This window comes from Eublepharis macularius, chromosome 2 (genome assembly GCF_028583425.1).
Source record: "Eublepharis macularius isolate TG4126 chromosome 2, MPM_Emac_v1.0, whole genome shotgun sequence".
Classification (NCBI taxonomy): domain Eukaryota; kingdom Metazoa; phylum Chordata; class Lepidosauria; order Squamata; family Eublepharidae; genus Eublepharis; species Eublepharis macularius.
The window spans coordinates 93,355,519-93,382,932 of record NC_072791.1 but is presented as its reverse complement, the minus strand read 5'-3'; the positions used below and the strand labels follow the sequence as shown (position 1 = coordinate 93,382,932).

Sequence of the window (27,414 nt, the reverse complement as noted above, 5' to 3'; positions counted from 1 at the left end):
CTTCAATAGTTGGCACTTCTTGTACTTTCCATTTTTGCGCATACAAAAGTCTAGCTGCTGCTGTCATATAAAATATCAACGTCCTGTGTTGGGCTGGAATTCCCTCCATTCCCAAGTTCAGTAGCAGGAGTTCTGGGCTCTTATTAATTTGAAATTGTAAAATTCCACTCATTTCTCTTATTATTTCCCCCCAGTACTGCCTGGCTACCTCACACGACCACCACATATGATAGAGGGAGCCCTCATGCTTCTTACATTTCCAGCATTTATTAGAAGTATTCAAATTCCCTAGCGCAATCTTCTTTGGTGTCATGTACCAACGATAGATCATTTTGTAAATGTTCTCTTTGATATTAATACATGTCGTTGTCTTCATTGTAGTTTTCCACAAGTATTCCCATGCCTCCATTGTTATTTCTTTATTAAAGTTTATAGCCCATTTCACCATTTGTGTTTTAACTATCTCATCCTCGGTATACCACTTCAACAGTACTTGGTATACCTTGGATATTCTTTTCTTATCTTCTTTAAGAAGGGTCTGCTCTAGTTCCGAATTCTCTATTCGTATACCTCCCTTTACAGAGTCCGAATTATATAAGTCTCTGATCTGTCTATACTGGAACCAATCGTAGTTAGGTGATAGTTCCTCTTGTGTCTTTATTCTAAGTTTGGATGCTTCAGTTTTAGTTATTTCTTTATACGTTAAACATTGTTGTTCATTATCAACAGCTCTCGGGTCTATCACCTCATATGGAACCACCCACAAAGGGGTTCCTTCTTGTAGATAAATTCTGTACTTCTTCCAGATTATGTATAGACTTCTCCGAACAAAGTGATGCAGGAACATCGAGTTGACCTTTACTTTGTCATGCCATAAATATGCGTGCCATCCAAATATTTTTTTATATCCCTCTAGGGCTAATAGTTTCTTGTTCTTTAATGTCATCCATTCTTTCAACCAAACTAGGCAGATTGCATCATGATAAAGTCTCAGATTGGGCAGTTGCATTCCGCCTCTTTCCTTTGCATCTTGTAAAACTTTCACTTTCACTCGAGGCTTCTTGCCTGCCCAAACAAAATCTGATATTTTCCTCTGCCATTTTTCAAATTGTTTGGAGTCTCTGATGATTGGTATTGTCTGTAGCAAAAACATTACTCTTGGTAACACATTCATCTTAACTGCTGCAATCCTGCCCAACCATGACAAATTCAATCTATTCCATTTAATCAAGTCTCTCTCTATCTGAGTCCATAGTTTTTCATAATTGTTTTTGAATAGATCTATGTTCTTTGCAGTTAATTCGACTCCCAAATATTTCACTTTACTTGTTACTTCACAATCCATTGTTTCCATTAACAATTGTTGTTTCTGCTTAGTCATATTTTTGCATAATATCTTTGACTTCTTTTTGTTAATGAAGAAACCTGCCAAGTCTCCAAACTCCTTGATCTTATCTATCACTCTTGGCATGTTCTCCAATGGGTCCTCTACAATTAACATTATGTCATCCGCAAATGCTCTGACCTTGTATGAATAGTCCTTTATTTTTATTCCACGAATTTCATCATCTTGACGTATTTGTATCATCAGAATCTCCAATACTAAAATGAACAACAATGGAGATAACGGGCAACCTTGTCTTGTTCCTTTACTTATCGTCAATTTCTTGGTCAATTCATCATTCACCACGATTGCTGCAGTCTGGTCTCTATAAATTTCCTTAATTGCTCTGATGAATCTTTCTCCCAATTGTAGCTTTTCCATAGTGGCAAACATAAAGTCCCAGTTTAAATTGTCAAACGCTTTTTCAGCGTCTACAAAGAAGAAACCAACCTCTTTGTCACAACGCTTGTCATAATATTCAATAGCATTGATCACTGTCCTTAAGTTGTCTCTTATTTGTCTGTCTGGCAAAAAGCCTGCTTGTTCCTCCTCTATGACTTCCGAGAGCCACCCCTTCAATCTCTCCGCCAATATCTTCGCAAAAATTTTATAGTCATTGTTGAGTAGCGATATAGGTCTATAATTTTTCACATTAGTCAGGTCTTGGCCCTCTTTTGGGATCAATGATATATTCGCTTCACTCCAAGTTTCTGGAATCCTTTGATCCCTTAAAACCCCATTCATCACCTCTTTTAGGAATGGTGCCAGTTCATTAGCCATTGTCTTATAGAATTTAGCCGTAAGTCCATCTGGCCCTGGCGCCTTTCCTAGATTTGCAGATTGTATTGCCTTACTTATTTCCTCGTCAGTTACTTCACTATTCAACTTATTTCTCCAAGCTTCCGAGATTTCTGGAAGTTTGGTTTTCTCCAAATATGACGCTATTGATTCTTTGTTTACTTCTTTTTTATTATACAGCTTAGCGTAAAATTTATAAAAGGCTCTACTAATGGTAGCCTGCTCCAAATACGTTTTGTTATCTTCGCAAATTTTATTTATTATCTTCTTTTCCCTTTTCTTCTTCAATTGCCATGCCAGGTACTTCCCAGGTTTATTAGCACCCTCAAACGCTTTTTGATTCAGTCTTTTGAAATTCCACTCCAATTCTTTATTGCTCATTGCTGTTAGCTGTTCTTGAAGTATTTTAATTTCCTGGTACACCTTCTTTTTCCTTGGTCTCTTTTTTAGCTGTATTTCTTTGGCTTTTATTTTCTCCTCAATCTCTTGTCTTTTCTCCTCTTTCTTCTTTCTTGCTCTACCATTTAAGTCCATTAGTATGCCCCTTACAACCGCCTTGTAAGCATCCCAAACTTTATTGGTTGGTACTTCTTTATTCACGTTGTATTGTATAAAAAACTTTGTCTCTCTTCTCAATATTTCCATATTCTCTCTTTCCTGTAACAAGTCCTCATTTATTCTCCATGCTTTCCTTTTTCTCTTTTTTCCAAATTTCCACATAATTGGGTTGTGATCTGAGCCTACCATGGGCATTATTTCTACCTCCTTAGTCCATAATGCTAAATCTTTTGAGGCCCAGATCATATCAATTCTTGATAATGTAGAATGCCTTGCAGAATAAAAAGTAAACTGTCTGCTTTTAGGATATTCTCTCCTCCATACATCTTCAAGAGTCTCTTGTTGAATCAACTCAAAAAAAAGCTTTGGTAATAGTCCTCTTTTCTTTTGTGCCGTTGTAGTCTTTTTGTCTAGTTCCAAGTCTGTCACTCCATTGAAGTCTCCAGCAAGAATTATCTGGTCATATGCAAGATCGTCTAAATGCTTCCTTAAATCCTCAAAGAAGCTTTCTTTTGCACCGTTAGGTGCATAAAGTCCGACTACCAACACTCTCTTTAAATTCCAAATACATTCCACTGCTACAAATCTAGCTTCCACATCTCTCATAACAAATTTTGGCTGTAGCTCCTCTTTTATGTACAACACCACTCCTCTTTTTTTCTTGTTGGAGGCCGCTACAAATTCTTTGCCCAGTTTTCCAGATTTTAAATATTTTACATCCTGCTTTCTGATATGGGTCTCTTGCAAACAAACAATGTCACATTTTTGTTTTAGTAGCCAGTGAAAAGTATTTTTCCTCTTATTCGGTGAGTTTAGTCCATTTACATTCCAAGATAATACTTTACACTCCATACTCATGATCTTGTTGGTAAGTCTTTTTCATTGTCCTTAATAAATCGCTCCATCTCTCGCTCAGATCTGATGCGTTTTTTGGCCCCTCCAAACTCAAAGGACACTCCTTCCGGTAGCTCCCATCTGTACCTGATTTTCATGTCCTTCAAAATCTGAATTAGCACTTTATATTTTTTCCGGTCCAGTAACACTGATCTGGGCAGTTCCTTCATTATAATAATCGTCTTGCCATCAATCTCCAATGGATCTTGAAACTGTTTTGTCACAATCCTCTCTTTCATATTTCGTGTTGTAAACTGCACAATCACATCTCTTGGTAGTTTCCTCTGGGTTGCTATTCTCGAATTCACACGGTATGCCACATCTAGGATAGCCACAACTTCCTCCTCCTCCTTCCCCAGGTACTCAGCCAACACCTCAGTCATCTGTTCTTGCGCTGACTTTCCTTCCACTTCTGGCAAGCCACGAAAACGTAGCTGCTTCTCCATATGTTTAGTTTCTGCAAATGACATTCTCCCCTTCACCAATCTCATCTCTGTTTGTTGCGTGTCTGCTAAATTCTCCATCGCGTCTTCTACTGTTTTAACTCTCTGCTGCGTTCCTTGTAATTCACTTCGTATTGTTTCCATACCTTTTTTCACTTCTGACAGCTCCGATTTTACTGTCTGTGTAACCTCTTTAACCTCTTTTATCAGCTCCAATTTCGTGTCCTTAAGTTCTTTAATCATATCTAAAAGTTTTTTGTCCAGGTTTTTATCCAGGTTTTCTATTGCCGATTGCCACTCTTTTTTTGACATCGTGGGGCTTGCTTTAGCTCGCTCCCACGAATCCGCTCTCTTCCTTAACTCCGTGGCGTAAAATTTAACGTTTTTCTATTTTAAATGTCCCGGTCTTCTTATAGAAATTAAATTTTAAAGAGTCCAAAATGTCGGGCGTCTTTTCTCTATGGTTTCTCTATGATTTTGTAATCCAAGATGGCCTACTTCCTCTTCCGCTGAAGCCGCGACCCTTCCCCTTTCAAAAATGGCGATTCCCTACTTCCTGCCCTCCAGCAAGGGCCGCTTCTCTCCAGCCACTCTATTGTTATTACGCACTTCCTGTCTCCCGTCTTCCCACAGCAGATCTCGCGATGGTGTCTTTTTCTCACAGCTCCAAAGCCACAGGTATTCAAAACAATAGTCCCATTTCTTTAATAACTTCTTTAAACTTAGTCTCTTTTTAAATTCAATTCCTGCCGAGTCTTCCCCTCCTTTTCACTAGTCTGTTGCAGTTTAAAAATCTACTTTTTTTCCTCTCTGTTTTTAACAATCTGTCCCGTCTCAGAAGATAATGATCTTTACCTTCTCTTCACTTTTCTCGGGTTGTAATCGCTGTTTCGATTTTAAGTTCTCCTCTCAGCTTCTTCCCTCAATCGAAGCTTGGGTATGTAGGTCTTATGCCAGCCGAATTGGCCCCAAAACTGCCGCAGAGATTATAGCCGACCCGTCGCAAGGTGGGACCTCAAGGATCGGGAGGGGACCCGTTGTGTAGAGCCCCCCCTCGTCCGAGATCTAGCTCACCCTAGGGTCTTGAGCGTTCTTTGCCTGCTCCCCGCCTGAGAGCAGTCGGCCACGGGCTATTTTCACCCCGCCGGCCGGTTAAAATGGCAGTCCGGTCAGCTCCGCAAGTGGAGCTGCGTTAGACCTCCATGGATCCCAAACAGGAAGTTCTCTAAATGCAGCTTTTCAGCGACTTGCACGCAGAGACAAAGAAATCTATTATAATAACCAGTGCAAAGAAATAGAAGAGAACAACAAAAAAGAAAGAACAAGAGATTTGTTCCAAAAGATGCAAGAAATCAAAGGGAAATTTAAGCCATGGCTTGGGATGCTAAAAGATCAACATGGAAATACAGTATTTGATCAGGACAAAATAAAGGAAAGATGGAAACAATACACTGAGGAACTATACAAAAGAGATGGAAGGATGACAGATACTTTTGGCAAAGAATCTTTTGATGAAGAACCAGAAATCCTAGAAAGTGAGATAAAAGCTGCACTCAAAGCAATTGAGAGAAACAAAGCACCTGGAGTAGATGGAATACCAATAGAGCTATTTCAAGCCACAGAAATGGAGTCCATCAGAATCTTAACAAGAATATGTCAACAAATATGGAAAACAAAACAATGGAAAACAAAACAATGGTCCACAGACTGGAAATGCTCAGTCTACATTCCAATTCCAAAAAAGGGGATGCCAAAGAGCGCAGAAAACTGTGTAGAGTAACTGTATTGTTAACAATACAGTTATTGTTATTGCTATTTATTGCTATCTATTGTTATTTATTGCTATTTATTGCTATTATTGCTATCTCAATGTTGTTATAGATTTTACAATTTCAATAAAATTATATTTAAAAAAAAAGAATCTTAACAAGAATATGTCAACAAATATGGAAAACAAAACAATGGACCACCGACTCAGTCTACTTTCCAATCTTCAAAAAGGGGGATGCCAAGGAGTGCAGTAACTATCGGACAATTATGTTAATTTCCCATGCAAGCAAAGTGATGCTCAAAATTATACAGCAAAGACTCTTACCATATATGGAACAAGAAATGCCAGATGTTCAAGCTGGATTCAGAAAAAGAAGAGGCACCAGAGATCACATTGCAAATTTACGATGGCTAATGGAACATACCAGGGAATTACTGAAGAAAATCAGCCTGTGTATTATAGATTACAGCAAAGCTTTTGACTGTGTAGATCATGAAAAGCTATGGAGAGTATTAAAAGAAATGGGAGTTCCACAAGATCTGATTGTTTTGATGCACAACCTGTACTCTGGACAAGAGGCTACTGTCAGGACAGAATATGGGGAAACAGAATGGTTTCCAATTGGCAAGGGTGTCAGACAAGGATGCATATTATCTCCCTACCTGTTCAACCTCTATGCAGAGTATATCATAAGGAAAGCTGGATTAGTTCTAGAAGAAGGTGGAGTGAAAATAGGTGGGAGGAACATTAACAATTTGAGATATGCAGATGACACCACATTACTAGCAGAAAACAGTGAAGACTTGAAACGACTACTGATGAAGGTTAAAGGGGAAAGCGCCAAAGCAGGATTACAACTGAACATCAAGAAGACAAAAGTAATGACTACCGAGGAACTACACAATTTTAAAGTTGACAATGAGGAAATTGAAGTTGTTCAAGATTTTCTATTCCTTGGCTCAATCATCAACCAACAGGGAGACTGCAATGAAGAAATCAGAAGAAGATTGAGACTCGGAAGAGCAGCTGTGAGGGAGCTAGAGAAGATCCTTAAAGATAAAGATGTCTCTCTGGGAAGCAAGATCAAGATAATCCAAACTATGGTATTCCCCATTGCCATGTAGGGATGTGAAAGTTGGACGGTAAAGAAAGCTGACAGGAAAAAAATTGATTCATTTGAAATGTGGTGCTGGAGGAGAGTTTTGCAGATACCATGGACAGCCAAAAAGACAAAGTGGGTACTAGATCAAATCAAGCTGGAATTCTCCTTAGAAGCTAAAAGGACAAGACAAAAGCTATCGTACTTTGGTCACATCATGAGAAGACCAAATTCTCTGGAAAAGTCAATAATGCTAGGAAAAGTGGAAGGCTGCAGGAAAAGAGGAAGACCTAAAGCGAGGTGGCTTGACTCAATAAAAGAAGCCACGTCCTCCAGTTTGCAAGATCTGAGTAGGTCTGTTAGAGATAGAACGTTTTGGAGGTCCTTCATTCATAGGGTCGCCATGGGTCGGAAACGACTTGACGGCACATAACACACACACTATCTCTAGATTTGCCTAGAGCTCATTGAGGTCCCTTGTTCTTTTATACTCCCAGTCCTTTAAGATCAGAAATAACATCCTGACTATTGTCCTCTGAGCATCCATTGGCATCACTAAAATTGGTTTCTTCTTTTTGTTAGACAAAGCAGAGAAGCCATATCCTTTTGTATAGGTAAAATCATACAGACTCATGAAAGAGCAAGTATGAAGTGGTGGCTAGACTGTCAGTCAATGATCTGGGAGACCCACTCTGTCATGGAAGCTTGCAGGGTAACCTTGGGCCAGTCATATTCTCTCAGCCTATACTGAAAACTTAGTTTTTATTTGTGTGTGTGTGTATTAAGAAAAGCCCATAAAATGTTATGGATTGTAATAGATTCACTGTAACTTTTCAGAAAATAAATCTGTATGGTTAAGAGGAGATAAAAACGCAACTTGGGTTATTGGAATAGTCAGGTACTTCAGTTCTGCCAGATGCTTGAATTTCTGTAGGTGAAACAGGGGGCCTCACTTCAGATTTCCCTAGCAGAAAACACCATGGAATCAGTGTATAGGTCCCAAAATAGGCACCCCTAATACATTCTCATATGTGCTCAGAAACAGAGTAGCAGGGTAATATTCTCATCATCATCATACAGCACCCGTGAATGAAACACAGGGTGACAATAAAAATTTATAATGAGGAAGAGAATGCTGAAAGACAGCAAAGCAACTAAAGCAAACTGTGTTTTGCCAATAGGCATTAACATTACAGCTACCAGGAGATCTATAAAAAGAATGAAAACAGTAATATACATTAGTAGCTGAACTCCCATCCAGCCCATTTTCTTGGCCTTCAGCTTTGTTCCAGTCAAAGGGATGGGATTCCCATATCCTGTCAAAAGCAAATAACTGGAATGCAAGAAAGCAGTTCAGTGTTCAGCACACACTGTTCTAATTTTTGGAACTTACTCTCTATCACGTGACTCTTCTTTTGATGACATTATGAACAAACATGATCTTTTAAAACCACTGAGGTTTTACCCCAATTTGAAGCATGCTCTCTTAGAAGAAATTTCCACTGAAATTAATTCAACTTGCTTCAGAGAAAGCCTGATTAGGATCAAGATGAAAGCATGTGCTTGGCTGAAATGCAAGAGGAGGAAAGATATGGCTAACGTAGTATTTTGGTGGCTGCTGACATTTTCCTCTCCATGTGGTCCCACCCTACCTTGACTCCCCACCCACATTCTACAGCCTCCAGCCACTGCCTCAGATAAAATCTTATTATACATTCTAGAAATGATGCCATTTAACAATATTTAAGAAATGTCTTGGCAATGCATTTTGTTTGATCCATTAAGGGGAAAAGGTTATATTAAACTGCCAAAAAATGTAGCTTCAGGGGAAAAATGAACTCATGCCTATCTCTTGATGAGTACAGGAAGAAGCATATGCACATGAAGACATTTTATATATTCCTTATATTTCATGTTCATATATTTTTATTACAAGAGATGACTACAGACTGAAGTGTTTATCCACTGAGTAAGTGTAGAATAGGCAACAGGGAAATTTCCTTTCCTCCCCACCTCTGATCCAATAATGTTCTTCAGTCCTAACTAGGGGGATAACACCCACCAAAATCTCTTCAGCCTTCTGGCTGTAATTAATCTGATTGTTCTTGGTACTTTTCTTTTAGACAGCCAGTTGTTTTGCTTTTTTATTTTATTTATTTTTTATTTATTTCAAATTTGTATTCCGCTCTCCCCACGAGAGGGCTCAGGGCAGATAACAACATATTAAAAATACAATTAAAAATACAATTAAAAAATCATGTTCATTAAAAACAACACATTTAAAACAGGATGGTGGACAGCCTTCACAGGGAGGGTTTTATACACCACTTTTTTCCAGGCTGGTGGAGGCCCAGCCTCAGCCATATGCCTGGCGGAACAACTCTGTCTTGCAGGCCCGGAGAAAAGATAGTAGGTCCTGCCGGGCCCTGATTTCAGCAGACAGAGTGTTTCACCAGGTGAGAGCCAGGACCGAAAAGGCCCTGGCTCTAGTCGAGGCTAGGCGGTCCTCCTTGGGGCCAGGGTTCACCAACAGCTGTTTGTCCCCTGATCGGAGTGTCCTCTGGGGAATATATGGGGAGAGACAGTCCCATAGATATGCTGGTCCCAGTTCGCACAGGGCCTTATAGGTCAATACCAGAAGCTTGAATCTGATCCGGTACTCCACTGGCAACCAATGCAGCTCGCATAAGAACGGTGTTATATGCGCCTTATTTGGCACTCTTGTAATAACACGCGCCACTGCATTTTGTACCATCTGTAATCTCCTCAGGCTCAAGGGCAGCCCCGTGTTGAGAAAGTTACAGTAATCTAGCCTAGAGATGACTGTTGCTTGGATCACTGTAGTTAAGTCACGGGTTGACAGGTAAGGGAGAAGTTGCCTGGTCTGCCGCAGATGGGAAAAAAAGGACCTGACAACCGGTGTGACCTGTGCCTCCATGTTCAGGGAGGCATCCAAGATCATCCCCAGGCTCTTAATCCTTGGAACTGGCACTAACGGTGCCCCATTGAGGGCCGGGAGCTGGAGTGCCGAACCTAATCCTCCATGGCTCAAGTACAGAACCTCCATCTTCGTCGGGTTCAGTTTCAGCCGACTCTGTTTCAAACAACCAGTCACGGCTGCAAAAGCATGTTCCAGGACATCTGGGGCTGAGCCGGGCCGGCTGTCCATCATCAGATACAACTGGGTGTCATCTGCATATTGATGACACCCAAGTCCGGAACTTTGCACCAACTGGGCAAGGGGGCACATATAGATGTTAAACAATAAAGGGAAGAGTATTGTTCCCTGTGGGACCCCGCACACAAAAGGGTGGAGGAATGACAATTTCTCCCCAAGCGCCACCCTCTGGCCCCCACCAAGGAGAAAAGAGACAAGCCATTGTAAGGCAGTCCCTCGTATCCCCACATCGGCGAGGCGGTGAGTCAGAAGATCATAATTGACTGCTGCCGACAGATCAAATAATAGCAGCACCGAGCCACCTCAATCCAGATGTCTATGAAGATCATCTGTGAGGGCGACCAGCAACGCCTCCGTCCCATGTCCTGGACGGAACCCGGACTGGAAGGGGTCTAGGGCTGAGACATCCTTCAGGAAGCCCTGCAGCTGTTCCACCACCATTTTTGCCATGGTAATTGGTGACATTCCTCATATATACTCTGAAGACCGGGCGGAAGGAAATCAATGGGTCAGGTTTTAAAGAGTGTGCATGTGAAAATAATATTGTTGCAGTGCAATCCTAAGAAGAGTTACTCCACTGGTTTCACTGGACATAGATTGGAGTAACTTTGCTTTGGATTGCACTGTTTGTGCCAAACCATGGACAAAACATACACTAAAAACTTTAATGGATTAACAATTAATATTCATATGGAAATGAAGGCATGGTGCAACCATAGTTTAATACTTTAAGCCTCATTGATTTAAGTCAGAACCAAGATGAATTTTTGTAAATTGAAATTTCCATATTCAGTGAAATTGCTGACACTGAAATAAAACAAATAGGCTAGAAATCAAGTATTTCTCTCATTTACACTCTACACACTGGTAGAATGCTGCAGAAAGGTTTCCAAACTCTAATCTGAAGACTCTGGAGAAACAGATGAAATTTTGAGCAAGTATTAAAAAGCACACTACAAAAGATGAGGTTCTTTTCAACAATGAAAAAAATTATTTTCAAGCAGAATTAAGAAGGTGCTTATTTCTTTCGCACTGGAATTAATAAGAATTTTGAAAGTGACTTTGACAAGACTAAGCTCATACAGTTTGTGAAAGAGTGTGTACACTCCATACAGGCAACTCAAATAAGGCAAAGCAGGTGACAGGCACAGGGCTGCCATTCCCTCACTGCTTCCCCCCGCACTACTCACCTGGCCGTTGCGGGGGAGGTGCACATACAGAGTGCAAGCACACTTCCATGTTGTGCTGGAAAATGACTATTTTCAGGTGCAACACAGAAGCTACGGGTTATGAGGAGGAGGATGTACTAAAAATCATCCCTCAACACTAAGTTTGTGGGCAATTTTTATGAATTTGTCCCTGGCATGACCTGTAGCTTCTGAGTGACACTGGAAAATGATTGTCATTTTCCAGCACAATGAGTGGGTACAGGAATGTACCCACTCGTTCGTGTGTGTGTGTGTGTAATTTTAAACATCTCTTCCCCTAATGGCTAATGCTTTGATCCTATGAACTTTTTCTCCCAAAAATCAAGTGGGTTTCAAATATCCTCTGTCCCACCTGGTTCCGGTTCCAGCCAGGAATCCACACCAAGGACCATTGACACTTACTGTTATTTGTAATTTTTTTTTCAGTAAAGCGAGACATTTTGGGAGTTATCATGGCTTAAAAAGTGATATAAAATATAATTTTAAAACTACAAAATAATCAGCCATTCATCAAGTATGATAGGCATATGCTTGTAAATCCTGTAGATAAATTTACAACAGTTAAAACTGTGTTCCCAATATTTTCCTGACTGCAACTTTATATCCAAGTACCGTTTAAAAATAAGTCAGCCAAATTTGTTTCCAAATTTCCGTTAATGTGTTTAGGATGGAGTGTCTGCCACCTGGGTGCTATTGCTAATTTATATTTATTTCTTTTAAAAAACATCTTTAAAATTCCCAGTGAAGTTGAATTCAATTGAACACAAAATCATATTTAGCAGAGTAGAAAAGCCCAACACAGCAGTAGCAAACCCCATTGTGACTGGGAATGTGATTATTGTTCGGATTCAAAATATCCAAAATGGACTCAATGAGCAATGAAGTTATAGAATTCACTGCAGCGGATGCAGTGATGGCCACTAGGTTAGTGGCTTTAGAAAGGGATAGGTCCATCAGTGTCTACTAGTCAAGGGAACCTCCTCACCCAGAGGCAGTAAACTCCTGAATAGCACTGCTAGGAGGCAACATCAGCTGCAGATTTGGCTTTTATGCCCTATTTATTGGCCCTCTGGGGTAGCTGGTTGGTTACTGTGTGAAACGGGCTGCTATTTTAGATGGAACAGCAATGCTCTTCAGCTTTAGACGATTCAACAGAGCTCTTGTGTTTTTATTATTTTCTTTTTTAAAAACCCCAAACCCTGAACTATGCATCTCATACCAGCACTGAATAAGGTTAATTTACAAATACAATCTAAATTTTCCTTTCCCTTTTATTGTCAAACTCAAGCTGTCAGTGGAAGACAGAACAGCCTTCTAAAGTAAGAAAACTGTTACTTACCTGCTGGAAGCACGCTTGTACAAGGTTTTCAGGGAATAAATTTCGGATGAGATCCAAGAAAGCATCCAGACTTGACACTTCATCATTCTTCTTTCCTTCTCCCAGCTCCTTCTTGAGTTTGGGGTTGCCTGGATGAATGGCTAAGACCAGAATGACCCCCAATACGGCAGCAATGATAGTAGTAGACATATAATAGACCATGGCCCTTGTGCCTAGACGGCCACTAGCTTTAGCATCCAAGCCAGATAGACCTGCATTGTGAAAAATACATTGAGAGAAGGTACTGTCCAAATTATTTTCTCAAGGGATTTGCAAAGCCTGCAAAAAGTAGTTATGATTAGCATTAACAGAATAAATAAAAATCCTTCCCTTCCCATTGCTGCTGGGTTTGGTGTTTTTTGTTGTTAAGTCTATACTTTTGAACTTTGTAATTTTGTCTTTTCTATACAATACCATGAGTTGCACATAGAAACATGATCAGTAATTGATGGTTGTTGTGGGTTTTCCGGGCTGTATTGCCGTGGTCTTGGCATTATAGTTCCTGACGTTTCGCCAGCAGCTGTGACTGGCATCTTCAGAGGTGTAGCACCAAAAGACAGAGATCTCTCAGTGTCACAGTGTGGAAAAGGTGTTGGCAGGTCATTTATATCTACTCAGGAGGGGTGGGGTTGAGCTGAGTCATCCTGTAAGAGTTTCCCAGGGTGTGGAATGCTACTGGCGGGAGGCTTCACTGTATCCTGAGGAGGTTCTTTTGCATATGGATTGGTGCTTGGTTTCCAGTTCTGAAAAACACCAGGCTAACAAAACACTCTACACCCGACAATAGCCCTGCGGAGAAGATTAGCACATCAAGCACCAATCCATATGCAAAAGAACCTCCTCAGGATACAGTGAAGCCTCCCGCCATTAGCATTCCACACCCTGGGAAACTCTTACAGGATGACTCAGCTCAACCCCACCCCTCCTGAGTAGATATAAATGACCTGCCAACACCTTTTCCACACTGTGACACTGAGAGATCTCTGTCTTTTGGTGCTACACCTCTGAAGATGCCAGCCACAGCTGCTGGCGAAACGTCAGGAACTACAATGCCAAGACCACGGCAATACAGCCCGGAAAACCCACAACAACCATCGTTCTCCGGCCGTGAAAGCCTTCGACAATACATGATCAGTAATTGTTTTTAAAAACAAATATTTTTGGTTTCTTTTTCATGACAGGGTTGGTATAACTTCTGTAGATATCTTTTATGTCTTTTATGTTATGCTAAAACACTAAGGACATAATGACATCACAGACTTACTCTCCAATCTAATGCTCACTGAGGTTTATTCCTGGGTAAAAATGCACAAGATTTTAGCTTTAAACTGATGTCTTATTCTCCTTCCCAATAAGAAACAGTTAATCATCTTTAATATAGAATTCTCAGCATCCTCACTGAATGACAATCCCCAGAATTCTTTATGGGAAGCAATGACGGCCAAACATATTCGTCTGTACTTATGCTCTCAGATTGTATTGACCCAGCCATTGTTTCTGAGCGGAGATAAATGGATTGTTCATGAATACAGAGAATGTTTCATTTAAAGAAATTAGTAATCTAATGTTCATGGGCCACATACAAGGTCCCCCTCCTCTGTCCATGCTGCTATGATGAGTTGGATTTGTCATTTGGGCCTCGTGCTGCCTACAATGCTGTACCATGCAATCAAACTGCAACATGTCTTGATAAATTTATAAGCCGTGGAACCAGAGATACTGGCCTGCAGTCTAACCTCACAGAACTTTCATAAGGATGCCAGATACTACATCATATTATAGCAGACAGATCTGTTTCAGAAGTGGAAAATGTGGAAAATTTTATGCTGCAGAACAGCGTGCAATATCTGCAAATGATAGTTGCTATGTTTGTGGTTTCCTATTAACCATTCACAAGATCAACTCAACCCAATTCAAATCCATGCAAAAATAAAATATGTGGATCCTAATCAGAAATGGTCTACTGATTCAACCACATTTCTTAAATTAAGGAAGCATAAATATCAGTCTTCTGAATTGCTCTAGCTGTGGTAATGGGCCTAACATATGCCTTGACATATCTTCAATTTTTGTGGAAACATTTAAATGACATTTCAGTTCTGTTCCATCAGTGCCATTCCAGCTAAACTGCAAAAGGTTAGGGTTGCTAGCCTCCAGGTGGTAGCTGGAGATCTCCTAGAATTACAACTGATCTCCAAGCCAAAGAAATCAGTTCCCCTGAAGAAAATGGTTGCTTTGAAGGGTGAACTCTATGGCATTATATCCCACTGAGGCCCCTCCCCAAATCCCACCTTCTCTAGGCTCCACCCCCCAAATCTCCAGGAATTTCCCAACCTGGTTCTGGCAACCCTAGTAGCAATGTCTATTTCTTGCAGAATAACAAAACATTTTTGTTATCTTAAAGACATTTATTATGGTAAAGAATTTTAACATGCAAGATGGAGGTTGTCTTTTATCACATATATTACATAGCTAGGAGTCTCACAATTTAAGATACAAAGAAGAACATAGGTAAAGGTTAAATCCAAAGCAATGACTGAATTTTTAAAATCTGAATATAAAATATTGATGATCATTGTCAGTCTACAGAAGTTAATAGTGAGAGTAAGGTTAGAGGAATGGGCTAGGACTTGGATGATCCAGGTTCAAATCCCAACTTAAATATGAAGCTCATTAGGTGATGGTTGTTGTGGGTTTTCCGGGCTGTATTGCCGTGGTCTTGGCATTGTAGTTCCTGACGTTTCGCCACAACTGCCGGCGAAACGTCAGGAACTACAATGCCAAGACCACGGCAATACAGCCCGGAAAACCCACAACAACCATCGTTCTCCGGCCGTGAAAGCCTTCGACAATACATCTCATTAGGTGACTTTGATCCCATTATTCCCTGTCAGCCTAATAGATGCAACAAGTAAACAAAGTAGCGAATAAGGGTACCACAAGGGAAATGCCAGTATATGAGATTTAAAAAACAGATGACCTGCCTTCTAATTCTTTAGCTAAATCTCACCTGTGATTAAACTTGATATAATTAATGGTAGAATCAACATTTTTAGCATTCGCATAAGGATGTCTCCTGGAAAGGCTATCAACATGACGATGTCAGGGTTAAGAGGTGTGGCCATTCGAAGGAGAGCACCACATACTGCACCGAGGATGACACCTGAAGAAATAATCAATAAAAAAAAAAGTGAAACAAAAAGAGGAGACAGAAGAAGAAATGAGTCACTACTCAAGCACTTATTGAAAAATCCTGAGGACACACAGATTTGGACCGGAAGTGATTATGGTAAACTAGAGGTTGGCAACATCATGAGCTATAGGATACCAGCCTTCCAGGGCTTGCTCCCTCAGACAAATCATAAAAACTCTAGTTTACTAAAAATTAAATAGATTTTCCTTGTAGCCTTCCATACAATTGGGGGTACCTACTTTTCTTATACAAACCAAAATATCTGTATCAGTATGGGGTAGGATAGCACTGTGTAAGAGGGTAGGGAAGGTTAAATCCACAGACATATCATGCAATATTTTTTAAACAGGAAAAGCATTTTTAGGCATTAAAATATAGAAGAATATATATCCAGCTAAAAAGCTGATATTTTTGTCCAAGGACACAAGTAAGGTTGCCAGGTCCTGTTACCCTCCTGGTGGGAGGGTGCCCCAGCCTTACCTTGCCTTCTCTCATTGCTCATGCACAAAACGTACAGTTGTTTCTGCTTCAGTGCAATAACTGGGAAGTGATGTCGTTGCCCAGCTGCAGGAGCCCAAATCAGCCTGTTGTAAAGCATAGGCGCACTCTCGGGGTGGTGTGATGACATCATTCCTGGAAAGTGATGTCACGCTGCTCCAGGAGCACATCAGGGAGGACCATTCCTACACCTCCCCCCCCCACAGGCCAGGTGAATGGTGGCGGGGGGTGGAGGGTGGGACTGAGGGATCCCCCATCCTCACTGGGGGACAGTTAACCCTAGGTACAAGACACACACTTTTACCTCTTATTTCAAGAGCTTCTCTCTTATTTTCCATATTAGATGTTGCATTTTGGGAAACAGGAAATACTGTCATGAGTCAGCCAAGGCTCAGTGATAGTGAGGACTCCTCAGGGGAAGAGGAGCCCACTGCAGCCAGCCTTGAACTCCCAGAAGCTAAGGACTCCTCAGGAGAAGGGGAGCTAACAGAAGCTGACCAGTAGGGGATGCCGGCTAATCAGCAGACATAACCATCAGCTGGGGCAGAGCCAACACCCTCTAGCTCTGATCCAGCAGGTGAAACCCCGTTAGCTGGCCCCAGCCCTCCAGCTTTACCTCCACCCTTAGAGCGCCATAGACGGAAGCTGAGAACTGCAGGCAAGGAGGCAAAGTGCACGCCTCTTGGGCCAGTGCCAGCTGCTCTCTGATTATGAGAAACAGTAGTTGCAGGATCCTTTCTCAAGAAATGGGCTGCATGCATGGGCCTTAGCCCTAGGGCTATAAAACCAGCCAAGAGAGGCTGCTGGGCATGGGTACAATGTGTACAATTGCTGGGAAGCCACTCACTCTGTTCTGCCTTGCCTGTTTCCTGACAGCCTGACCTCGGACTGCCTGACCCTGCCTAGCCTGCCTGCTGGAACTCTGATCTTGGACTGCCTGAATTTGCCTAACCTTATTGCTGGAACCCTGGCCTTGGACTGAACAACCACTCCGTGCTTAGCCTCTGGAGTCCCAGCCTTGGACTGGGCTCCCCAATACTGGGAACCTGCAGGCCAGTACAAATACATTGGTTATCCATATCTATTTCCTTGCTTCCTCGTGGGTTTATGTTTTCAGTGGCCATTTTCAGATCACTTTCACCACAATTAGAATGTCGGTCTTCACTGTCAGAGAAAGTGAACAGCAATAGACTGGATTTGGTAATTTTGTGACCTTTCACTTCAGATAAATCCCCCTCCCCAATGGACACTTCCCCTGAAACTAGAGAAGAAAGCAACAGTAAGAGTGGTTGTAAATTTATGTTTCAGTGCCTTTCTAGCATCTGCCATAGGCATGCAGAATTGCTGCTGGAATATTCAACTGAGACACTGGGAAGGAGAAACACATTCTTTTTCAGAGTTTCACAAAATAACAGGAAAACATGTCAGAATAGAATGCTGCTCACTGTGCAAGGACTCCTTCATCGCTGGGCCAAGTGTCCAGAGGGAATTATAGCCAAATACATGGGTTATACCGACAAGGGAGTGAAGCAAAGAGGGCAGGGAGGCAGTAGACAGTGGCAAGAGGGCCAAGAAAGGAGAAACAGAAGAAGCCAAGGTGGAATGTCAGAATCCATCCAGAGATTGAGGGAAGGTTTTTTTAAAAAACAACTGAGGTAGTCATTTTTATATATATATATATATATATATATATATATATATATATATATATATATATATATATATATATATATATATATATAAATCTGGTTCACTCTATCCTGCCTCTTCCCTGTACAAGACAATCTTCACATTATGGGTTGGATACAACACAAAAAGCACTAGAGGATATTTTCCTTTATCAAACAACCTGTTGTTCACCCCCCAAATCATCTTTAAATGCAGAAAGTGACTTGCAAAGAAAAAGTATCACAAAACAAGGCACTCCAGCAAGAAATCATATAAAATCACCACATTTCCCCTTTTCTGCAAGCAGGAAAACAATTGCTTCCAGAAGTGGCGGATGTCAAAAGATGCACCCCACCAACTCCTTTGGAGAGCTTGTTCACTCAGTCCAACAACTTATGTTTTCAAGTATATAAACTTAACAACTTTAGTTGTGAAGGTGAATATTTTGTAACAAGTATAACATAGAGGAAACAAAATGGACAGAATTATAAATGAATTAGAACAATCCATACTAAGGGTCCAGCTGTCCATTCAGAATCTGGTGAATACATACAGGCTCTGTGAAAGCTGTGCATTTGGCTGCTAAGCTCACAGTACAGCCTATAAGCTTGGGTATGAAGCCAGTGAACCACACTGAAATGTCAAATTGCTCCATATTTGGAAGCTATTACTCCTAGAAGGCAATGGAGAAAGCTAGATCACTGTCTCCTTGGCCTCGTCTCTTGTGCACAGTAAAGGAGAGAGCTAAAAAGTAGCAGCAGCTTATAAGGAAAGGCACATTTTCCCCTCCATCTCCCCACAAGAGACTCAAGAAAGAGAATATTCCTTATCACTGCTGAAATGAACCAGTACAAATTTCCTTGAGAATACTTTGATTCAAAGAAAGGAAAAGGCGCACATAGGACTTATTTGACCCAGAGACAGCGAGTAGGACAGTTTTAGGGCTGCTCATCTAGTCCTGATATTAAAGAGATTGCCCATGCACAAGGGAAAGTAGCTAAGTATTAAGCTCCACTGTTGTTATGACTTAGTGCATTTCTGAAATCTGATTGGCAGCTGCATCATTTAGAACAGGTGTGATTATTTCTGATGTACACCTATACCTAGAGTTATTGTGTGGAGTATAAAAAAGTACTCTTGGGAGAAACTACTGTGCAAGATCCTAAACTGCTCATATTTCTGTATGCAGTCTGAAGGTTGAGGCCAGGGCCACATTCATCTGCTCTGGCCCAGATAAGTCTGGGAGAAGGTATGGTATCAGAAAAAAGGAAAGCTGGGGATTTGAAGAAGCAGATACATAGGGCATTTTCACACGTCTTTACCCTCGTGCAGAATCACGCACAACTCACAGAACGAGGGCATCTTCATGGCGTGATTTCTGACGACACCCCGTCATGATTCCATTTCGTTGCGTAATGATGTGCCATGAAGACACCCTTGTTTTGTGAGTTTTGCACAATTTTGTATGAGGGTAAAGATGTGTGAAAACGACCATAGATTCTTATAACATTATAACAGTGTTCAATTGCCAAGTTTTTTTTTTTTATTATTAAAAAGCTCTGGTGGCTGGAGAAGTGGGAATGGCCAATGCTAGGTAAGAAGAACAGGGCAACTATGAGGAAATCTGTCCTATGGAAACTGTTTTACTGCTGCCCTGTACTGGCTGGGAGGGTGAGCAATCAGCTGCAGAAAATGATTCTTTAAACAGAGAATTGGCCCTTATCGGGGCCTATTTTTCTGTAAATTACTCTTCTGAATCTCACCAAGTATTTCTTTCTGCTAGGACTGAAAGGAAATATAGCCTTCACAGGCTCCTTGAATTGAATCAGAATGCTGAGAAACCCAAGGGACGAAGCAAGGTTCAGGCATTAATCAAAAGTGGCTAACAGCCAGTTGCTTTTATGATGCTGAACACCACCAACCACATATAAATATAGATGAAATATTACATATTTTGAATTGTGACCAAGTCATCAGTATGAACAAATGAACAACTCATATGGTTACAGGGCAGAGTACAGTAAAGACGGACTTGCAGCTTGGTACCACAGGAGACTTAAAGGCACCATAACTAGATAGATCAAGGTTTACCTTGGCTGGTTCTAAGACTGACAATAATCTTTTTCATTGTTAAATAAATATTCTAGTTTTTACAGTAATATGTTCTCAAACTGGGTTTTAAAAAGTTTGCCAGGGAAGCTTAACAATAGGAATGTAACATTTATCACATTCATTGCTTTGCCTTGAACTTTACTGGATCATGTGGATTATTTTCAGGTGAGGAATAAAATTGTGGCTACTCAACTTTTCGAACTTACAGATGAACTCTGATAGCAAAAGAGACATCAATAAATGCCTTTTGTTCACAGTTTGGGAATGAAGCAGCTTGGCATCCTCTTGCCAGATGATCAGTCTTATTACGCTATTGACTCCAAATCAGTGACCAATCCTTAGCCATCCCAAGATGGATGAGAACTCCAGGCTACATGCTACAGTTTGTGATCAGCATCAGTTTTTCAGTATATATTGTTATATAATCTGCTATTATTTGCAAACCCTACCCAGGGCTGGCCCAAGGACTTGGCACTGTAGGCAAATGACTTCACTGCCAACTGCACTACAGAGAAGCTACTGCTTGCCCTCCTCCACCCTCACACCGCAGGGAATCTGCCACTGTCCTTCTTCTCACCCCTGTACTCTTGCTACAATCACTGGGACTGTGGCATGCTGTAATGCTGCACTTCCCAACGAGGGAGGTTGGAGGGGAAAGAGGCCCTGAAAGGCCCACAGACCCAACCCCTGACAGAGGTATGGAGGAAAGAAGGAAGCTTGCTGCAGGCTGCCCACTGGGGACATGGCTGCCACTTGTCACAGAAGATCAAACGCCACAGACAGGCAGGATAGTGACAGGGCTGGGTTTGGTGCCATTCCACCTCCAGTGCCCCAGGTAACCATGCAGGTGCCCTTAATGGACAGGCCAGTTCTGATGTCACCTCATAGTTTCACCAGAACATGATCCCGTAATTGCTAATATTTCTAGGGTTCCTTTGAAAAGAGGAATGTTGGCTTCACTATCCTTTTAGAATTCTTTGAGCTTTCAGCAAGATACAAAGCCTCTTTTTTAAAAACCTGCATCACTGATGGCTAGCGGATTTAATAATTAATTATATAATTGTTTATATAATTTGCAATCAGTTAGTAAAGTCCTAAATACCAAGCGTGGCTGGTGTAAAAGAAGCAATAAAACAAGAGTCTAGAATAGAGATGGGCATGAAATGGGAAAAAACCGAAACGAGCATTTCATGTTTCATTGCATTCTACGAATCACGAACTTTCACGAAATTGTCCTGTTTCGCAAAATGATTCGTTAGTTTCATGATTCATCAGAACCCAGGGCACTTCAATGGCCCTCTTCATACCCAGAGATGCCAAATTCGCAGGGAGAGTTCAGCAGGCTGTCCTCTACCCACCCTCACCCAACAAGAACAAATGCTCTAAATAAGAATATAAGCAAATTAAATTAAAGGGGAAAAGGTAGGTCTCAGTCAAGCTAGGCCCCAGAGCCAGGCAATGCCCTGAGACTGGGACTGGGTGGATGAAAGAAGGCACCCTCACCCAATGACCTTCCAAGCAAGGCCAACAGCTGAAAATAAGAAAGAGGCTTTTCAGTCTCTTTTGAAGCAGCAGCGAATCCAGCCAAAAGCTCCCAATTCCACTCGCTCACTCCAAATCCCAGCAACAGGTCCTCCCTCTCCCTCTGTCTACTGGAACTGAAAAGCACAAAGCAGAGAGCTCACATAGAGCAGAACAGGAGGTATGTGGTTGGCAGACAGACCTGCCTAACAGGGTTTGGAGGGATGAGATTGGTGTTCCCATGGCTACAGAAGGCCCATCTCCTCAGTTGCCTAGGGGATTAACCCCCCTGCTCCTCGCTGTATAGGGCAGAATGGAAGCTCTCCAGTTGGCAGGGAGAGCTGCCAATTAAGGTTATGTGGGCTATGATTGGGGTTTCCAATGGCAACAAAAGGTCTGCAGACATTCCAAGCCTATGTTGCTTAGGGAATCAATGGATCGGCGCCAGCCTGTCTGGCATCACAAATCATTCACAAATCAAATGAATCGGCCCCAAAAGTCGTGAATTTTGTGAAACTTATGGCCCCACGAAACGCACTTTGCAAAACACAGATCAGCCTGATTTGTCACAAAATTTTATTTGTATTTCGATTCATGCCCATGTTTAGTCTAGAATAGTCAAGTGTGAATTTTTGAGAAAAGAATGAAGGGATGGGATGAAGCAGGATCCCTTGAACATTAAAGAGCTACAAAATAACTGAAAATTGATGAATTTATGTATCCCTACTTACCAAATACAGTAAGTGAAAGAAGCAGATTTTTTTTGAGTGAATAGCAGAGACGCACACAGAGATGTCTTGGACGAGGTTCCACTGGGCTCAAGTGGCTTTCAAGCATCCGCACTTCTACCTGCTTTGGCATGTTGTTGGCACTGAAATGAAAGAAATTTTCAGATGTTGTCAATTGGTAGAGTGCAAATCGTCAAAAAAAGGGGGGGGCTGATTTGCTACCATATTGTACAAGAAGGGATTGTAATAATACTGGCAAGATGTGAAAATAAAGGTTGCTTTCTGTCCCTAAGGAACAAAACTGTATAATCTACCTTGAGTCTCAGTGAGAAAGGTGAACTATAAATAACTGAAATAAATTAAAAAATGGGAGCTATTGATCAATAGTTTTTAGCTTGTTAGTTTTTGATAAAAACTAACAAGCAAAGAACTTATTTGTTTCACAGAAAAAGCCTTACATAATGGATGGTGTGAACAAAAAGACAAAAATTAATCCAAGGAACATTCAGAGGATGAAGGCTGAAGAATCAAAATAAATGTTGGAGCAAACCTGGGCAGCACTGGCTAAAAGAATGAAAAGTTCGTGCAGATATTGCTTCTCTTTTGGCATCCTTTATCCATCTTATTCATTTTAATGTAACTAGTGCTTTGAAGCACAGTGCTTTCGGCTTGAGTGTGTGGAGACAGCCTGGCTTACTTCAAAGCATATCTTTAACCACTTTCTGAGGTATAATTTCTTCTTCCTACTGCAAACACCATCTGTCTCATTGCAGCTGCTATTCCAATGTTAATTTAATGAAGCCAAAATATGTGCTTTAATTAGACAAAACTTTTTAATGAGCTTCAAAATAGAGACAGTGAGAGACTTGAAATTCCAAACATGCTGTTTCACATGATAGCCTTAGTATTTATTTATTTATTTATTTATTTATTTATTTATTTATGTTATTTATATTCCACCTTTCTCACTGAGATTCAAGGAAGATTACATAGTGTGAGATTAGTACAATTAGAGACAAGGACAAGGGCAGGCATTTCCATACAGTGTCAAGAATATTTGCATAAACAATGTCATAGGGTAAATGAATACAGTTTAAAGAACATTTCCATAAACAATGTCATGGGGAAAAAGAATATAAGTTTACAAAGATATAGTATTAGCAAGGATCCAGTATGGAGTTGAGGAATTGCTGAAACAGAACATAATTCTAGGACTTACATTGAACAACATAAAGCACAGGTAGGATATAGGAGTACATATTTAAAGCAACAGATAATATGTAAGGCAACATAATGGTGAAATCTATGGTTTCTAACTCATTAGCGAAACATCTGGGATCCCTTTCCTACAATAGCACCCTCTTAGCTGAGAAAAAAGGCCTTTTTGAATAATTCTGTTTTGCATTGCTTGTGGAAAGCCAGGAGGGCTGAGGCTCTTCTGACTAGAGATGGGCACGATCCACATTACGACCGAAAAAACGCCACGATAATGGCGATCGCGTGATTGTGAACCGGCGGATCGTGATCGTCCATGGCCAATGCTCCAGTGATCGGGAGGGGCCTGGATCGGGGCGATTGGGCTCGGATCGGGGATCCAGACACTCAGGCTCCAGCAATCTATTCCCCTGGAAACGGGGAATGTCTGAGCTCTGTTTGCCCTCCTTCTGTCACCCTGGAAACCCAAATGGAAGCCCAGCTTTCCTTGATCAGCAAGGCTTCCTTCCAACCACGGAGCAGCAAAGCAGTCACAAGTTGGGAGAAGACACCCAGGGGAGGGAGGGGGAAGGGGGTGTTCTGTAGCCATGGGCACTCCAATCTCATCCCTGCAAACCCTGATAGGCAGCTCTGACTGCCAAACACAGACCTCCTGTGTTGCTGAATGGGACCCATGCCATGGGCCGCCAGGCTGGGTTTCACTTTCTGCGAGCAGTGGAGTGGGACAGAGCTCTTGCTTGCTACTTGCTAGCCTTTGGGGGGGGGGAGAGAGAGAGAGAGAGAGAGAGAGAGAGAGAGAGAGAGAGAGAGAGTCGGCCACCGCCACAACCCACCTTCCCACATAGCTGGGAATACCAGCATGCCCCGCTTTGGCATCCATGATCCATGGTTCGGGAACAGGAGATGATCGGTGTGGATCGTTAATTCGGGATCATCACCGACGCCGATCCACAATCAGCTGGATCGTTAATTTTTTTGGGATCGTGCCCATCTCTAATCCTGACCTCCTCAGGCAGGCCGTTCCATAGGGTAGGGGCCACCACAGAGAAAGCCCGTGTATGGGCCGCTGTTGATTTTGCCCATGTACAAGCTGGCACCTGCAAGAGACCCTGTTCAGATGAGCAAAGCTGTTGTGGAGGGACATAGGGAGGGAGGCGGTCCCATAGATATGTTGGAGCAAGACCGTGAAGGGCTTTGCATGTAATAACCATTGCCTTGGACTGAGCACAGTAACTGATAGGTAGCCAGTGGAGTGCCTGTAGGATGGGAGTGCTGTTCAAGCTCCTGCTCGCGCCTGATAACAGTTGAGCTGCAGCATTTTGCACCAATTGGAGCCTCCTAGTTAACTTAGGTGGGAGACCAATGTATAATGAGTTACAAATTTCACAGGTCATGCATAGCTCAAGCTTGGATTATTAGTAGTAATAAAAATGAGTATTGTGCTGCATGGGGGACCTGCCAGTCTGTGGCTGGATATGCACACAATCCAAATCACATACCCCCACCCCCACAAGCCTGGTCCCTCCTGGCAGTAAATTTTCTCTCTCTCTCTCTCTCAACCTATGCTGCTCCCTAAGTATGATTGTCTACCTCTTTGAAAATCAAAAGCTCTCTCATACTGCTCCATGACACCCATTGCCTCTTGAATCCATCAGGATATAATCATAAACAAGGCTTTGTTCTTTGGATGAATTTCTAATGAACCTTATCAAGAATCCTTTGTGCAAACAGCATTTAAGTTGTGCATTAACTTCTGGAAATTTGGAGCTCCTCTTCAGACCACAACAACATTCTGTCGCATCCCTGTCCCAAAATACCAGTCCTTTTTAGTGCATAGATACTAAACAGTGATCCTGAGTTGAAGTCATGGAGTGTCTCTGCTCCATCTCCTTGAGATCTGTGTTCTCTGACTTTTCCCTGGTCCAGGAGACATTTCTGATACCAGGTATGTGGTTGTAGGCCCAAAGGCTTACATATAATAGTTTCTCCATATATCTTCCATCCTATGGTTTCTCTACAAGCAAACAGAACATTGCAATACTAAGATACTATAGTAGGATGACAATGCCACGTAGGTACTTTCATTTGAAGATCATGGGACTACCACGGGTCATGGAAAAAACACTTGCTAGCAGAAACACTCCACAAGCAGCAGCTGCTGTTTCCCTACCACTTTGTTTCCAAAGGGCTGTACAAAATGCTTGGTTTTTTTCTCTTTGCAAAGCCTGAAACATGCCTTGGACGGAGGGAAAAGCAGCTATTTAATCTTTTCCTGGCTTTTAAAGCCAGGAGGAAAGTGCAATAATGTTACAATGTTGCAATGCTATAATGTTACAATGTTGCTACACTTCCTTACCTTTGAAAAAAAATAGAGAGAGTGTGCATACCCCAAAGGAGGAAAGGGAAATCAGCCATTTAGCACTTTCCTGGCTTTTAAAGCCAGCAGGGAATAAGCAAACTTCTGCAAATATGGGAAGCAGAACAAATACTGAAACTCTTTAAAGTTCCAGCTGGCATTTGAAAGCAGCAACACTTGCATGCAAGAAAACTGTTGCTCCTTTCAAATGCCAGAGCTTTTTTCAGCTCAAGGGGATCCCCTTCCCATCAGCTGAAAAGCAGCGGGGTGCACACTTCTACACAGAAAGCTCATCTCTGGTGGCCTAGGAAACTGATTTATCGGCGCCAGGCTGTCTGCAGTGATGAACCAAAAATGAATCAAACAAACCAGCCTAAAGTTCGTCCTGGTTCATTGGAAATGGGCTCTGACAAACCGCTGGTTTACGAGCCACGAACCGGCCAGGTTCATGATGAATTTTGGTTCATATTTCAGTTCGTGCCCATCTCTACTAGCAATCTGAGCAGCTGCTTCACCCTAGTAACGTGCCATACAAAATGACTCCTTAAAGTTTAAGAATATAGAATATTTCTATCTTCTACCAAAGACCATCATTTTTCTCTGCAACTATAGTTTACTGCAGTTTTTCTTTCTTTTTCTGCACATTCCTTTTCTTTCAACAAGTCAGCAATTTGAAAGAGTATTCTTTCATTCTGGAACAGCAACATCAAAATGCATTTGTGCAAAACATATTATTTGCAGCTGCACTCCAATGACCTACTTTTTATTAAAGTTTCACTTTCCAGCTGTCTATTGAGAATCTATATTAAAACCATGACCTGCACAGTATCTGATACAGAAAGACCATGACTGCTTCTTTGGGCACTTTAGCTGCAATAATATGGCCCGTGGGACTAAAAAGACCTCTTCCAGCCAAAGTAACTTTTGATGACGAAAAAAAAAAGGTTGGATGGCAACAGTGAAGTAGTCATAAACAGTTTGTTTCAATACGAATCTTCATATTTTCTGATGTCCCTTTTTCAGACACCTTTTCTTTGGAAGGTTGCTTCTGTTTAGAAGGTTGTTTCTCCCATTTTGTTCCAAGCATAACAAGTTTTCACTTAATACATTTCTGTCTGTATTCACCTCAAATGCCAAGAAAATGGAAAATAGTAAAAAGGTCAGTAGCACCTTTAAGACTAACCAACTTTATTGAGGCATAGGCTTTCAAGAACTACAGCTCTCTTCGACAGATGCATGGAGGGTATGAAGAAACTGACCAGAGATATATAGGGAGGGGGGAAAGGGTGCAGGCCCTCACTCCCTGCACCCTCTCTCCCCTTCCCTCAGCACCTATATATCTCTGGTCAGTTTTTTCATACTTTCCATGCATCTGACAAAGAGAGTGGTTCTCGAAAGCTTATGCCTCAAGA

The 27,414-nt window shown here is 41.6% G+C and overlaps 1 protein-coding gene across 1 annotated transcript in view; it reads right to left on the bottom strand.

The window, feature by feature from the left end:
- The window catches only part of SLC1A2 (solute carrier family 1 member 2), a 165,783-nt gene that overhangs the window by 55,247 nt on the left and 83,122 nt on the right, over nt 1–27,414 (bottom strand). Inside the window, exons 2-4 of the mRNA XM_054971291.1 lie at nt 22,435–22,574; nt 15,722–15,874; nt 12,673–12,923 (exon numbers count right to left, since the gene is read on the bottom strand). Of these exons, the coding sequence (XP_054827266.1) occupies nt 12,673–12,923; nt 15,722–15,874; nt 22,435–22,574 (544 nt within the window). The remainder of the gene's footprint in view (nt 1–12,672; nt 12,924–15,721; nt 15,875–22,434; nt 22,575–27,414) is intronic.